Here is a 15,084-nt window from a genome sequence, read left to right as displayed (position 1 = left end):
CTATAGAGAAAGACAAACTTCCCCCTCGCTGTCTAGCCATTTTGCCCCATGCCACCAGTCAACTCCTCAGACAAATTGAAACCATTTTACTGGTCTGGCATGGGGCATACCCACGGGGTATGTGCGTTGTCGGGAGGACAGGAGGTGAAAAAAAGAGAAAGAGATGGTGTTTGTTCCTCTTCATGGAGTTTGAGACACGGGCCTGTCTGGGGAATTCATTTCCTGCTGGGCTGGGCTGCGATGTAGGTGAGAGGTGGGAGTTGGGTTTCCTGCCTTGTGCTGATGTAGGGGTGGGCCGTGGGGTGGAGGAGGCTGGCTGGAGGGCGGGGGTGGAGGAGGCTGGCTGGAGGGCGGGGGTGTATTTGGGGAAATGTCTGAATCGGCTTCACAATTTGGTGAGAAGAATGACGTTTCGGAGGGGCGAATGGTTTGCGCAAACATGGCTGCTGACCTTTTAGGGCGTAATTTTGTCTCACTGATGGAGCTCAGCATTTTCAGCACAATGATGATGATGATGATGATGATACTTGCCCCTTCGCTCTCTCATATAGACAAATAAACCAGGGATGGCTGGCTGGACAGCATTTAGAGAGCTTCACAATGAAACACATACTGCCATTGTGAAGTGGCCTTGGACTTTACTGGAGAAACCATAGACCTCTGAGTCTGAGAGGTCTGAGACTTTCCCCCCTATCTGTGATAACTGGCTCGGATGTGTGGGAAGGTTGTGCTGCTTCAACTGAATCAGAATGTAGGTTAGATCAACAACATGGAGACTTCCACCACTATACAGCAATAATTTGCCAGACACACAGTGCCACCTGTTGGCCAAACACACTGTGAGTGAGTGCACACATGCACACGTTTGTTTTCAGTGAAAGCCTTAAAGACATGTTCCGGTACTTTAGCGACTAAGGAAGTAATCTTTAAACCTCCCTCTTTGGGCTGGATGTGTCAATGTCTAGTTCATACTGCTGAAGCTGCAGGAGGTAGGAACACAAGCATTTCGCTACACACGCAATAATATCTGCTGAATATATGTATGCAACAAATCAAATTTGACTTGATTGGGTGTAGTTCATACATGTGTAGCAGCTGTCCAGCGAAGACAAGATGACTGGTCTCGGCACCAGTAGTGTAACAGATGTGATCATACTTTGTGACTGTCCAGCCAGCGATGCCATTTGATTTGTGTTTTTTCTGACAATAGACACAAGGAAGCACATTAGATGTGCAGGACAACAGTATGTTGATGGCTGTAGATTTGTGATTTGTCTGTAAGAATGGAAATAACTGAAATAGCAGGTAGCTAACGTGACCATTACAAATAGAGCATGCTAGCTAACTCGCTCTTACAGCAATAACATACAAAAGCAGATCATAGGATGCCCCCAATATCTAACAGGTACCATACACATATATACTGTATATACACATCAGGACATGTGCATTGTGAACTCGTACACATATAAATATGAAAATAGAATACAGTATTTCAGAACGTGACCTACCACTTGAATGTCAATATCAGAGTGGGAAGAATTTAAATTTGCGATCTCCCCCTATCTGCAAGCATGACCAATGGCATAACACCTCATTGATATGTAAATTCAACCAACCAAAATGAATACTGTATATAGACGTATTTTTTTCTATTGTGTAATTGACTGTACGCTTGTTTATTCCATGTGTAACTCTTTGTTGTTTGTGTCGCACGGCTTTGCTTTATCTTGGCCAGGTCGCAGTTGTGAATGAGAACTTGTTCTCAACTAGCTTACCTGGTTAAATAAAGGTGAAATAAAAAATCAAATAAATAAACATCCAATACATATTTATGCAGTGTCAAGTGGAAACGTAACCAACCTTGTTACACATTCATAATCAACTTGCAGAATGACTGTCTTACCTCTATTAGCCACAAAACTGTTTTCTTGAAGTTGTCCTGTGTCATTTTCCCTACATTTCCCCCATATGGGACAACCCCCTAGCAATTCGTGCTCTAGCCAATGAGCTTCAGCCCCTTGCATTTGAGTGACAGCTAGCAGGAGGCCTGCCCAGCATTATCAAATGAGGTTGCAGGAAGGGCCCAACGACTCAGTGTACATTAGAGAGAGAGCAATGAGGTGGTGCACATATCTGCACATAGGCAACATAGTACACATTTTTCGGGGACTACTTTCAGAACTACTGGCTAAAAAGTATACAAAAGTACCAGAGAATCTCTTTAAATGCCCAGTGCAATCAAAAATGTGATTTTCCTGTGTTTTATACTGTATATACTATAATATTGTGAAAATTATGATAATACCCTTTTTATTGAACCTTTATTTAACTAGACAAGTCAGTTATGAACAAATGCTTATTTAGAATGGCAGCCTAGGAACAGTGGGTCAACTGCCTTGTTCAGTGGCAGAACGACAGATTTTTACCTTGACAGCTCAGGGATTTGATCTAGCAACCTTTTGATACTGGCCCAATGCTCTAACCACTAGGCTACCTGTAAGAGCTGTTTGAAAAGATTGCCTAGAATTTCTGACTGTTTTGGTGGGATGGAGTTTTGGCCTGCCTGGTTAATAGAACAATAAGAAAGAGTTCCAAACCTTTCTGCCAAGAACAGCTCGTTTTCAGTTTTCCCTTCCCCAATCAGACCACTCCCAGACAGTCCTAACAAAATTCTTGCTTGAGAAATGTCTCTTTGCTAAAAAGCCATTTTTGTTTATTTTTGATCATTTTAATTGAAAACAATCCCTGTAAGGTACTTAATTGTTACCCAGAAATGATTTGATATTGAAATAAAACCGGCTGCATTCGACCTTTAATAAAGGGTATATTCTGCCTGTTTGTTTTTAATAAGATAGAGTGTACAAATGACACACTGCTGCTGTAACAGAAATTGAAGAGGTAGAGAGCCCACACTCCTTGACATTCTACCCATCAGAGGCCTTGATGTTGAGGGAGGAAAATTGGCAAGTCAATTCTGATCAAACAAATTGTAGTCCAACTGCTGGCTGGTTTAAGGCTAAAACCCCATCCAGTGTGCCGTGTATGCCAAAGCCAAACAATATTGCGGCCAACATGCCAGCAATGCATGCCTCTCAAGGTTTCTTGTTCCCTCAAGAAGTCTTTGTTGTCACTGGCAAAGCACCTATAAAAGGTTATGATGTGAACTGGTGGGACCAAACATTTCAAATGTCCCAGATTGCAAAGTTCACAGTAGATAATGTCCATTCTATACCTCTAATTTGTATATCCAATGTTTTCAACCTTGTACCCTACTATTATGCCCCGGGGCTCGTGTTCAAGAAGGGTAATAATTTTTTTTTAAAGGTTTTGCAATGGGAAACTAAAATTCAACTTTCTTATTGGATAAGTCCATGTAGACCCTCCGTGTTTTAGTCCGTTGTGTTCCAGTCGGTGCTTAATGAGCACGTCCCAGTGTATCACAGCAACCTTTCCATCTCTGCAACAACGCAAGTGCTTAGGCCAGGCATGTAGAGGAATGGTGGTGAGACTAGGGGCCAGAACCAAGCTGTTACATAGTCAGGTACCCAAACGGGCTGGTGGCATTATTTTAAAGAGTGTGAAGAAAGCGGAAGAGAAAGTCATTAAAGCTCTTTAGTTGAAGGCCATTAAGCCTCGACAAAAGAGATTCCAATAAAGTGTTTAATTGGTTGAAACAAACACAGATGAACTATACAGCTTGATGATAGTGTTAGTCGGCCATTTGAAACAAACCAAGCACTCTCCATGGTGCTTTGGTCGAGAACGTGCAAGAATCTTGAATTCCATGCTATAAAAGACCATACAATGCTGATATACAGTATTTATACTCCGCAAGACACAGAAAACCATCACATACACTGGATCATAGCCTGCCTCATCTTTTATTTAGGATCATTATCTCGTTCTTCTATCTTAGCTAACTTGTGTTAAAATGTCACGTGAGTGACTAGACCATTAACATGAATCAGTCGGTCCAGCTCTGACGAATCAGAGCATGCCCTGGGCCCAGACTGAATGGTTGTACACAAACACATCTACGGAGCTGTGTGGAGCAGAAAAAAAGACCACCCTTCCATCTGTCAATCTGGTTTAATGTCGAAATAGGCCTGAAAGGAGACGATTAGAGATCCTATACAGGTGCCTTCAGAGCAGAACTCAAATTGGCAGGTCTTTCAACATTGGAAATGGAGCTAAAGGGGAGTCCACCAACCTAATTGATTTAGTTTTTCCTGAAGGTCATGATGCCCTGTTGCCTGGCCTGCTTCCCAGTCTGGGATGAACAACATTAGATAGACATTTGGTCAATGATGCCAACTAGTGGACAAAGCAGGAAACACAGGCCTCATTGGAAACTGGTATGTGTGTTTATGTATGCACAGGACAGATGGAAACTGACAGAAGAGCAATGATTTAAGTATATTTATAATTTTAAATTATTTCTTAAATAGCTACGATAACAAAGGCCCAACCCCTTGCACATTCATGATGATATAGATCTGAAGTTGAGCCCTTAACTCCCCACCATGGTATAAAAGCAAAAAGAAGATTGATACAGATCAAGAAAAAAAGAAATCTTGTGTCTCCAAGAATTGGGGGTGGAAGGAGCACAGATGGTTCACTGGGGGGGGGGGTAGTCCTGAATCAGGACAAGGGGTGACAGGGAAGGATGGGGGATACAAATATTGGTTACGGGTATAGTAATTGATGCAGGGAATCTTGCTGGGTTAAGAGGGAGTAAATGGCTATAGTAAATGTAGTCCAGGGTTGGGCAAGTGTGGTTAAAATGTTCCACGGTTTGGTTAAGTGTGGTACGATGGCTATAGGTAGGAGATCGATGCGTGTTCCAGGATTGAGTGGTGTCAGGGTGGGTTCCTCTGAGGTTGTTGTTGAAGATTGTAGGGCTAGTAGTGGTTGTAGGGCAGTCAGATTCTTTCCTTCTCCTTAACTCCCTGTCAATGTCTAAATGAATCCTGGGAAGAGGTGCTGCAGGAGCAGGACAGCTCCCACCACCATGAGGCCACAGAAGAACAGCACCAGCCAGATAGGGAAGGATCCTGGGATGGTGGAGATGCAGAGAGGGAGAACGAAGGAGGGTGAGGGAAAAGACAATACTACTCACAATGCTAAAATCAATGCTACCAATTCAAACCACTTACTTCGGTTGCGCACAGTGTGCATCTGACAGCGGCAGTCCACAGCCACACTCAACATGGCTGCCTCGTTGTTCCCTTTGAGGCTCTGGCCTTTGGGAGTGTCGGGCAGGAAGGCCAGATCGGTCACCACAATGCCGTGGGACTCCTGCACATAGTACAACTTCTACAGAGACAAGATAAATAGGGAGTTACACAGGGATATGCTAAGGCAGCTAATTGTGTGTGTGTGTGTGTGTGTGTGTGTGTGTGTCTACCTGTAGTGAAAAGGCGATATAGATTGCTACTGATCCCGTCACTGTCCCAAGGCCAAGAAAGGTTCCAGAGTCACTGTGGAACACAGCGAGAACAAAAAGGAGCCACTGACTCCGGTTAACAGGGAAGAACAAATATCTAATACAAACACATTTATTCAGGGCTAGGTGGTATACCCTATTTTAATATATATCAGTATTGATGCACAGACCAGTTTGAGTTTTTACTTATCCTTCTGTAACGGTATTTCAATGTTTGGTTCATTAAATGTGATACACCACCTCGTTTTTATAGTTTACTCCGCTACTTGAGTCGTCTCTCTCCCCAAGCTCTGCCCCGTCACTGAAGGAGCTCAGTTGATGTTAGACCACGAGATCATTTGCCGACAGTTTATTTTGTTTATTTTTTTAACCTTTATTTAACTAGGCAAGTCAGTTAAAAATAAATTCTTATTTTCAATGACGGCCTAGGAACACTGCCTTCAGGGGAAGAACAACATATGTTTACCCTGTCAACTCGGGGATTCGATCTTGCAACCTTTTGGTTACTAGTCCAACGCTCTAACCACTAGGCTACCTGCCGCCCCCATTCTCTCTTCAGTCTGCATGGTCAATGCAGCAGATGCAACAATATGTTGATGACAGTGACACTGCTTTCCACATTGCCTGTTAATATAAGCATTCTAGAAATACACTATTCGTTTGTGCATCTTAATGTCTGCAAACAGCCAGTTTATTTTCTTAGAAAGATGTGGGGGGAGAAAAATTGTGTTCGCCGCTAATGGTAATCACTAATTAGCTGGATAGCTAATAAATGTACTGAGTTAGAGCAAATATAGCCTGACACCAGTGATGGTGTAGGCCAAAATCAGCATGTTGTTATCAAGGGACCTAATGTTTGACAACAAAAAATCCCCACACCAGTACACCACCACCGACGCCTGTACCGTTGACACCAGGCAGGACGAGTCCATACATCAAATCCAGACTCGGCCATCAGCATGACGCAACAACATTCGTTAGACCAGGCAATGTTTTTCCACTCCTCTGTCCCATGTTGGCGATCGCGTGGCCGCTTCTTCTTGTTTTTAGCTGATAGGAGTGGAACCCGGTGTGGTCGTCTGGTGCAATAGCCCATCCATGAGAAGGTTTGACGAGTTGTGCGTTCCGAGTTGCCATTGCACACCACTGTTGTACTGCGCCGTTATTTGTTAAGAGTGCGAGATTCTTGCCATTTTCCTTCGACCTTTCTCATCAACGAGCTGTTTCACAGGACTGTTGCTGACTGGTGCAACCAACATCCATTCTCGGTAAAACCCTAGACAATATCGTGCGTGAAAAGCCCAGGAGGGCGGACGTTTGAGACACTGGATCCGGCGTACCTGGCACCGACGATAAACCAAGCTACAAAAGTAACTTACAGTTGAAGTCGGAAGTTTACATAAACCTTAGCCAAATACATTTAAACACAGTTTTTCACAATTCCTGACATTTAATCCTAGTAAAGTTCCCAGTTTTAGGTCAGTTAGGATCACCACTTTATTTTTAGAATGTAAAAAGTCAGAATAATAGTACAGATAATTATTTATTTCAGCTTTTATTTCTTTCATCACATTCCCAGTGGGCCAGAAGTTTACATACATTCAATTAGTATTTGGTATCATTGCCTTTAAATTGATTAACTTGGGTCAAACGTTTCAGGTAGCCTTCCACAAGCTTCTCACAATAAGGTGGGTGAATTTTGGCCCATTCCTCCTGACAATATGCCCACATATTTTCTATAGGTTTGAGGTCAAGGCTTTGTGATGGCCACTCCAATACCTTGACTTTATTGTCCTTAAGCCATTTTGCAACAACTTTGGAAGTATGCTTTGGGTCATTGTCCATTTGGAAAACCCATTTGCTACCAAGCCTCAACTTCCTGACTTATGTCTTGAAATGTTGCTTCAACATATCCACATAATTTTCATTCCTCATGAAACCATCTATTTTGTGAAGTGCACCAGCCACTCCTGCAGCAAAGCACCTCCACAACATGATGCTGCCACCCCCGTGCTTCATGGTTGGGATGGTGTTCTTTGGCTTGCAAGCCTCCCCCTAGTTCCTCCAAACATTATGATGGTCCTTATGGCCAAACAGTTCTATTTTTGTTTCATCAGACCAGAGGACATTTCTCCAAAAAGTACGATTTTTGTCCCCATGTGCAGTTGCAAACCGTAGTCTGGCTTTTTTATGGCGGTTTTGGAGCAGTGGCTTCCTTGCTGAGCGGCCTTTCAGGTTATGTTGATATAGGACTCATTTTACTGTGGATATAGATCCTTTTGTACCCGTTTCCTCCAGCATCTTCACAAGGTCCTTTGCTGTTGTTCTGGGATTGATTTGCACTTTTCGCACAAAAGTACGTTAATCTCTAGGAGACAGAACACGTCTCCTTCCTGAGCAGTATGACGGCTGCGTGGTCCCATGGTGTTTATACTTGTTCATCTGTACAAAAAAATAGTACACGTGGTACCTTCAGGCATTTGGAAATTGCTCCAAAGGATGAACCAGACTTGTGGGAGGTCTTAAAAAAATGGATTAAAAGCAGTCAACTTAGTGTATGTAAACGTCTGACTCACCGGAATTGTGATACAGTGAATTATAAGTGAATTAATCTGTCTGTAAACAATTGTTGGAAAAATGACTTGTGTCATTAAAGTATATGTCCTAACCGACTTGCCAAAACTATAGTTTGTTAACAAGAAATGTGTGGAGTGGTAGAAAAAAAAATGTTTTAATGACTCCAACCTAAGTGTACGTAAACTTCCGACTTCAACTGTAGGTCTCTCGTTTTGCCCATTCTAACGTTCAATCGAACAGTAACTGGAAGCCTCGATGCCGGTCTGCCTGCTTTATATTGCAAGCCACGGCCGCATAACTCACTGTCTGTAGGACCAATCCAATTTTCTTGAACGGGATGATGTACCTAATAAACTCTCCAGTGAGTGCAGAATTAGAATAATCATCCTATTTCCATGATTATAACAGTTCACCCGAGTGTTTTGATCTAAATCGCAAGTCAAATCACAATTGCAATATTCAGATAAAAACACAAGGCCTTGGGTTTTTTTGCGCATATTGTGCACATGGCATTGTGGAAATTATGTAAAAATAGATCAACTTTTGGTTTGTTTGACTGCACAGACTAGAGAAAGCCCCTTTGAAAATAACTGTATGTGTAGCCACCCTATGATCATGCACAACTCATAAAACAAATTTAGAAATGTTAATATTCAAAAACATAAAATAACATAAATGTGAAAAATATTGTGAAATTATATTTTGGCCATATCGCCCAGCCCTACATTTATGATACAGTAACGTCAGAGAAATACCTACAATGAGTAGTTAAGCGACCTTATCAGAGATTAACAAATAAGGCTCTTTCTCAATTCATCTTTGCTCAATTCTTCGCATCCTTTATGATTTTCCTCCTTGCCTTTTTAAAATGCATTGGAAAAGAAGGTCTGAGGGGAGGGACATTCTCCAATACGGTTCAGAAGGGGGCAAGGAAATAGGATGCAGATAATCAAGGAAAGATTCATTGAATCTTAGGTATCCTCTCCATCCTTCCTCACCTGACAGCCAGGGTGGAGATGACCTCAGTGCCGCAGGGGTTCGTCAGCATGGGTAGGAAGTTCTGGCCGTCCCATTTAGAGAGGTAGCATTGTGGAGGTTTTCTGTCTCGTTTGTGGGGGATCTGGACGGTGTAGAGCCTCAGGGTGTCTTTCTGGTCCTCGACTTTTCCAAACCTACACGGGAGAGCAAAAAAACTAACTCAGCAAAAAAAGAAACGTCCCATTTTCAGGACCCTGTCTTTCAAAAATAATTAGTAAAAATCCAAATAACTTCACAGATCTTCATTGTAAAGGGTTTAAACACTGTTTCCCATGCTTGTTCAATGAACCATAAACAATTAATGAACATGCACCTGTGGAACGGTCGTTAAGAAACTAACAGCTTACAGACAGTAGGCAATTAAGGTCACAGTTATGAAAACTTAGGACACTAGAGAGGCCTTTCTACTGACTCTGAAAAACACCAAAAGAAAGATGTCCAGGGTCCCTGCTCATCTGCATGAACGTGCCTTAGGCAAGGAGGAGTGAGGACCTCAGATGTGGCCAGGGCAATAAATTGCAATATCCCTACTGTGAGACGCCTAAGACAGCGCTACAGGGAAACAGAACGGACAGCTGATCATCCTCGCAGTGGCCACGTGTAACAACACCTGCACAGGATCGGAATATCCAAACATCACACCTGCGGGACAGATACAGGATGGCAACAACAACTGCCCTAGTTACACCAGGAACGCACAATCCCTCCATCAGTGCTCAAACTGTCCGCAATAGGCTGAGAGGGGCTGGACTGAGGGCTTGTAGGCCTGTTGTAAGGCAGGTCCTCACCAGACATCACCAGCAACAACGTCGCTGGACCAGACAGGACTGGCAAAAAGTGCTCTTCACTGACGAGTCACAGTTTGTCTCACCAGGGGTGATGGTCGGTTTCGCATTTATCGTCGAAGGAATTAGCGCCACACCAAGGCCTGTACTCTGGAGTGGGATCGATTTGGAGGTGGAGGGTCCGTCATGGTGTGGGGCGGTGTGTCACAGCATCATCAGACTGAGCTTGTTGTCATTGCAGGCAACCGCAGCGCACAGGGGAAGACATCCTCCTCCCTCATGTGGTACACTTCCTGCAGGCTCATCCTGGCATGACCCTCCAGCATGACAAAGCCACCAGCCATACTGATCGTTCTGTGTGTGATTTCCTGCAAGACAGGAATGTCAATGTTCTGCCATGGTGCAGTCCATGAGGAGATGCACTGCAGTACTTAATGCAGCTGGTGGCCACACCAGATATTGACTGTTACTTTTGATTTTGACCCCCCTTTGTTCAGGGACACATTATTCAATTTCTGTCATACAAATATTTACACCTTGTTATGTTTGCTGAAAATAAATGCAGTTGACAGTGAGAGGACGTTTATTTTTTGGCTGAGTTTATGTGGTATGCTAGTGGGACCAGAGCCATATGTCAGTGATGTGAATATTCGTAGGAGAAAGGGGTATGTGCTTGCCTGCAAGCCATATAGCGGTATGACTTTGCTGCTATCTGAGGCATCTTCTCATGCCAACAGAGGCTCATGGCCAGCTGGTTGCCACTCCATATACTGCAGGCAAAGTCCCGGCCCACCGTCACAAGGTGCTACACGGAAACACAAAATAACACACAGGTCAGAAAACCCTTACCAGTTTAGCTTGCACATGATGTTTATAACCTCTTTATTACTGTGATTCCAACAGACAGACATTGAGATCATATACTTATTAGCTGGTTAGTACCTTGTTATTCGGACTGATGTCCAAGTCTTCAATTTCCCCCTCATGGGCTTTGAAGTCCAACTTCTCTTTTAAGGAGGGGTACTGGTGAAAGAGCTTAGGCATTACAGTCAAGCTCAAAACCTGCACATTAACAATTGGGGAGAAGTCTCAACATGGCAGCCATTTTGGCATAACTTAAACTCACTTCCCACACTCTGATGTGTCCGTCTGTTCCGCCAGTCAGTAGGAGGCTGAGATCGGGACTGAACCTCACACACTTCTGGAGGGGGTCCTGGGGGTTGAGGTCCGACTGCACCTCCCCAAACGTGTCAACAGAGATCTGGGTGGTGTTATCCTTCATCTCGGACACATTGCCCCTAGCAGCAGCAGCTCCCTCACTCCCCTTACCCCCTTTCCCAGCTCGTCTTCTAGCTGCGCCCTGCTCACTGCCACCCCCTGCTGGAAAATAAGGGGCGTAGTGATGTGTTCATGTTAGGCAGTGTTGCCCAATCATTCTCTTTGGGACCCAAAGGGGTGCACATTTTAATCCCCCCCCCTACCACAAACAGACGTGATTTAAATAATCAAAGGCTTGATGATGAGTTGATTAGATTAATTAAGTGTGTTAGGGCTAGGGCAAAAATAATAATGTGCAGACCTTTGGGTCACCAGGACCAGGATTGAGAAACACAGATGTAATAGACGAAATGTAAGATTTGATTGACGTTACAGTAAATGTATCTGCAAAGATAATTTGAACTTTGTATATAAAGAGGTTTATAAAAGTGAATGGCAGGTTTTTGGGGGTGTTCCTTCCTTACCGTCCTTGGCTGCGGCCTTGCCCCTGGTCTGACGTTGTCTGAAGCGCATGAGGCTGCATCTGCCGTCCTGCCCTGCGGCGATCACATCCCCGCCTATTGCCAGGTTCATGGTGGCACGCGTGTCTGTGTCATGAGAGTGCACCAGGGTGGCACAGTGCTGGTCACCTACCAACTCCAAACCCAGGAAGTGCTGAAAAAGACAGTCCCAACTTAGCAAATACGGTACAACATTCCTCAGATTTAATTAGATCAAAATAAATGCTGAATCCCACATCTACAATGTTTCTGCATTTTCACACTTACAGAATACATGCAATGTAAAAAGGTGTGAAAAGACTAGAAATTGAGAGATTGTGCCCATAGAGCAGAACCATTACATGATCACCTAAACATTCAGTAGCTTACCACTGCATTCTTTATGCCCGTTTTGGAAGCACCTCCCCCTCCTGCAGTGATCACCCATCCTGTTTTGGGGTCGACTTTGATTGTGTAGAGGGGGAAGGGGGCCCTATACAGGTCTGGCATCCTCCATTTGCCCATGGCCCTTGAAGGAATCAATCCACTTCACGGCAAATTCCTTGTCTGTAGAAACAGATGCATGAGAACTCAAAATACAAATAAAAAAAACATAATTACACAATAGTAGCTAGATCCTTGCTTTTAGCAATGCTGGCGTACTTACATACACTAGCGTTGCTTTCAATTGTATTTGGTTGTACAAAACAGTCCATGGGAAGCCAGAAGTTAAATACAAATTTCAGACAACTTAGGATGTTGCACACCCTTGGCTGAACGCGGTTCGCAACATCCTAAATTGTCCGAAAATGGTGGTGGACAATTGTGTATTATGACAGTACACATATTTTCCCTGTTTTAGAAGATACTAACCCTACCATTACACGTGTTTACAATGAGCCGCACTGAGGGCGGAACACAATAACGGTTACATTAAGACACTATGGAGCCGGGGGGAGATATGGGTCGGAAAACATACCTCAATGCAGGGATGGGATACGCCACTGTACTCCAGATTGTACCTTTATCCATACTGCACCATTGAGAAGATTGAAATACTGCTAGTTTTCCTGGGAAACTGCTCTTTTCGGCTAGCTGAAGATGAAAAGTGACGTTTTCTGGAAACTGGCAGTATTTCATTCTTCTCGATGGAGCAGTGTGGATAAAGGTAACATTTGGAGTACAGTGGCATATCCCATTCCTGCAATGAGGTAATAAAATAATAAGAATAATATCATGACATATGATCTCAGGTGTAAACAAGAGTAACGGTAGGGATGGTATCTTCTGCCTGGCAAGCCTAACGCGCTTGCTACATCGTTTACTAACTAACTGGAACAGGTTTTTGTTCTTTTAATGTTAGTTCGCTAAACATCCCATCGCGAAAGTCTTGTTAGCTAGCTACATAATCTTGAAATCTCAGCAATAGTCACTGCACAATACATCTGTACAATACCGTTTATCTAGCTAGCTAACTCGCCATCTAAGCTTTTAGCATGCCCTCCAACCATTAGCTACTCGAGCATGAATGGTGTAGTGGATGCCAATATATTTGAGGTCTTGCAAACTCCACCTGTGTACTCTACTCCGATTACTCTCCTGACGCCAATTATTTCAATTCGTTGGCTATTATTCCCATGATGAGCTGTCACTGGCTGCACACGTCTAATGAATTTAACGCTCAAGTTGCTAGCTAGGTAGCCAGCTTGCTACTTCCCTACAAACACGTCAGCAGCGTGCAACCTGAGCGATCACGTCATTAAAGACGCCCCTGTACGTACGCTGTCAATTTTTTATTTTATTTTTAGAACTATCTCGCTAGATAGACCACACCTTGTCGTTTCCAAATAAAGAAAAGTAATCATGGTGGGCAGAGCTAAGCACGACCTAGCGAGATCCTATTGGTGCGTTCTAGTATTATTTGCATATTACCGTTAGAGAACGACTACTCTGTGAAGTGCGCCTGCTCAATAACTAAATTCGCCATTACTCTACTAAACAGCGCATTTTTATACATTTATTTTTTAACTTTGGCATAGGGTGAAGTCTACAAAACTTGATCCACTCTGTTCGTAACAGATTCTAGTTTGGGGAACAGAAAACCGTGTTAAGATTAAATGCTTAATCGATGAGAAAATTTGCAGAACATTGGCCAAAATCCATCTCACTTCCATCTTCTCCCACTGTTAGCCACTGGGCTTCCTCTAATAACCATATTTGGTGGTGAGTGGAAATCCTAACCGGATGCTTCAGATTGATATATCTGGTGAAACGTCTGTCTCATTGTTCTGTGACACTGTATTGATTGAAGTGTATTGTTGTTGTTTTTGCTAAATACAATAAACATTTTAATAGCATTGCAAAACAAGAGCCAAATATTTGCAACACATGTTTTACATAGATGTATTCTATTCTACATAGATCTAAAACCTTCTGCAGATCATGGACAGCAGAAAATATTTGCACAGGCCTATATTGGCCAAACAATGTATTGATAATAACACTTTCCTTGTGCAAATAATGGGTTTCTTCTTTGTCCTCTGTGGCCAATGCCATGGGAAACAATATGCACATCTGATGTCCTATTCTGATTCTGCCCAACAGGGTCATTCAAAGAGTTACAGTGTATCGGCTTAATCACATGAGAGGGATGATGAAAAATATGGTCTCTCTCTAAAACAATCATGCATTCACAGTGATACTGAGAGAATGATTGTGATATTGTCATAGGACAATGTTTATTTATGAATCTAGAGAAAACATGATGAGAGACATGGTTAAACACAATAAACAGGCTTCATTTGTCACTCCCTTCCCTTGCCCATTTGTTACATGGAAGAGATTATTCTGAAAACCGGACTTGTAAAATCGGCTTTAGCAAAGCAATCAATTGTTATGCCTCTGAATAAAATCATGACATTACATAATCATCTGTCAACTGTTAAAGGATGTGCCCTAATCCGTTGCCTCCCATAACCTGTGTCTAATTTTGCACACCATCGCCATCTGTCCTACCTCAGCCTTTGCTGGCGCTAAAGAGCACTCGTTTAATAATTATTGTTGGCTGTTCTCTGGGGAAGTCTGTCTCTCCAAAGCAACATCAGTCTTGGAATCCAGCAATTAATGAATCACTTTTACAGAGAGGTTTACCTACAAGCCTCATCTATTCTCAATTGGCTGCATCACTCTAGGCACATATAGGTAGCGGTGGGTTAATTCTCCATGATTAGCACAGCTTCAAAAATATGTTTACACGTGTTCTCGTGGCCTATAACCTCTGCTTCCTTGACAAAATCCAAATTGATACATCATGTACTTTTTTAAAAATGAGGCAAAGGAAAATCAAGGGGGTGTTTATGGGGGGGGGCATAGTAACAAGGGAGAGGACAGTGGGCCCTGTGATATTGGGTATCACACACCCCAAGCTACAGAGGGATGAATACAGGTATGATTGTTCAATTTGGGCCTGAGAGGCAGG

At 43.1% G+C, this 15,084-nt stretch overlaps 1 protein-coding gene across 2 annotated transcripts; it reads right to left on the bottom strand.

The window, feature by feature from the left end:
- Positions 1-3,649: 3,649 nt before the first annotated feature.
- On the bottom strand, positions 3,650-13,406 carry LOC139394970 (guanine nucleotide-exchange factor SEC12-like). Of its 2 annotated transcripts, none has more exons than XM_071142837.1 (10): positions 13,180-13,406; positions 11,997-12,173; positions 11,592-11,781; positions 10,976-11,229; positions 10,792-10,872; positions 10,527-10,654; positions 9,025-9,198; positions 5,411-5,483; positions 5,160-5,319; positions 3,650-5,057 (listed from the first exon to the last, which is right to left on the bottom strand). In XM_071142837.1, the coding sequence occupies exons 2-10, from the start codon at positions 12,129-12,131 to the stop codon at positions 4,963-4,965; spliced, it is 1,290 nt and encodes a 429-aa protein (XP_070998938.1). In that variant the 5' UTR covers positions 12,132-12,173; positions 13,180-13,406; the 3' UTR covers positions 3,650-4,962. The 2 variants fall into 2 exon arrangements, with proteins under 2 accessions (XP_070998938.1, XP_070998939.1); XM_071142838.1 differs by having other exon boundaries at positions 10,976-11,226; positions 13,180-13,339.
- Positions 13,407-15,084: the final 1,678 nt, after the last annotated feature.

The sequence above is a fragment of the Oncorhynchus clarkii genome, chromosome 3 (assembly GCF_045791955.1).
Source record: "Oncorhynchus clarkii lewisi isolate Uvic-CL-2024 chromosome 3, UVic_Ocla_1.0, whole genome shotgun sequence".
Taxonomy (NCBI): Eukaryota; Metazoa; Chordata; class Actinopteri; order Salmoniformes; family Salmonidae; genus Oncorhynchus; species Oncorhynchus clarkii.
This window is presented reverse-complemented; position numbering and strand designations above follow the sequence as displayed.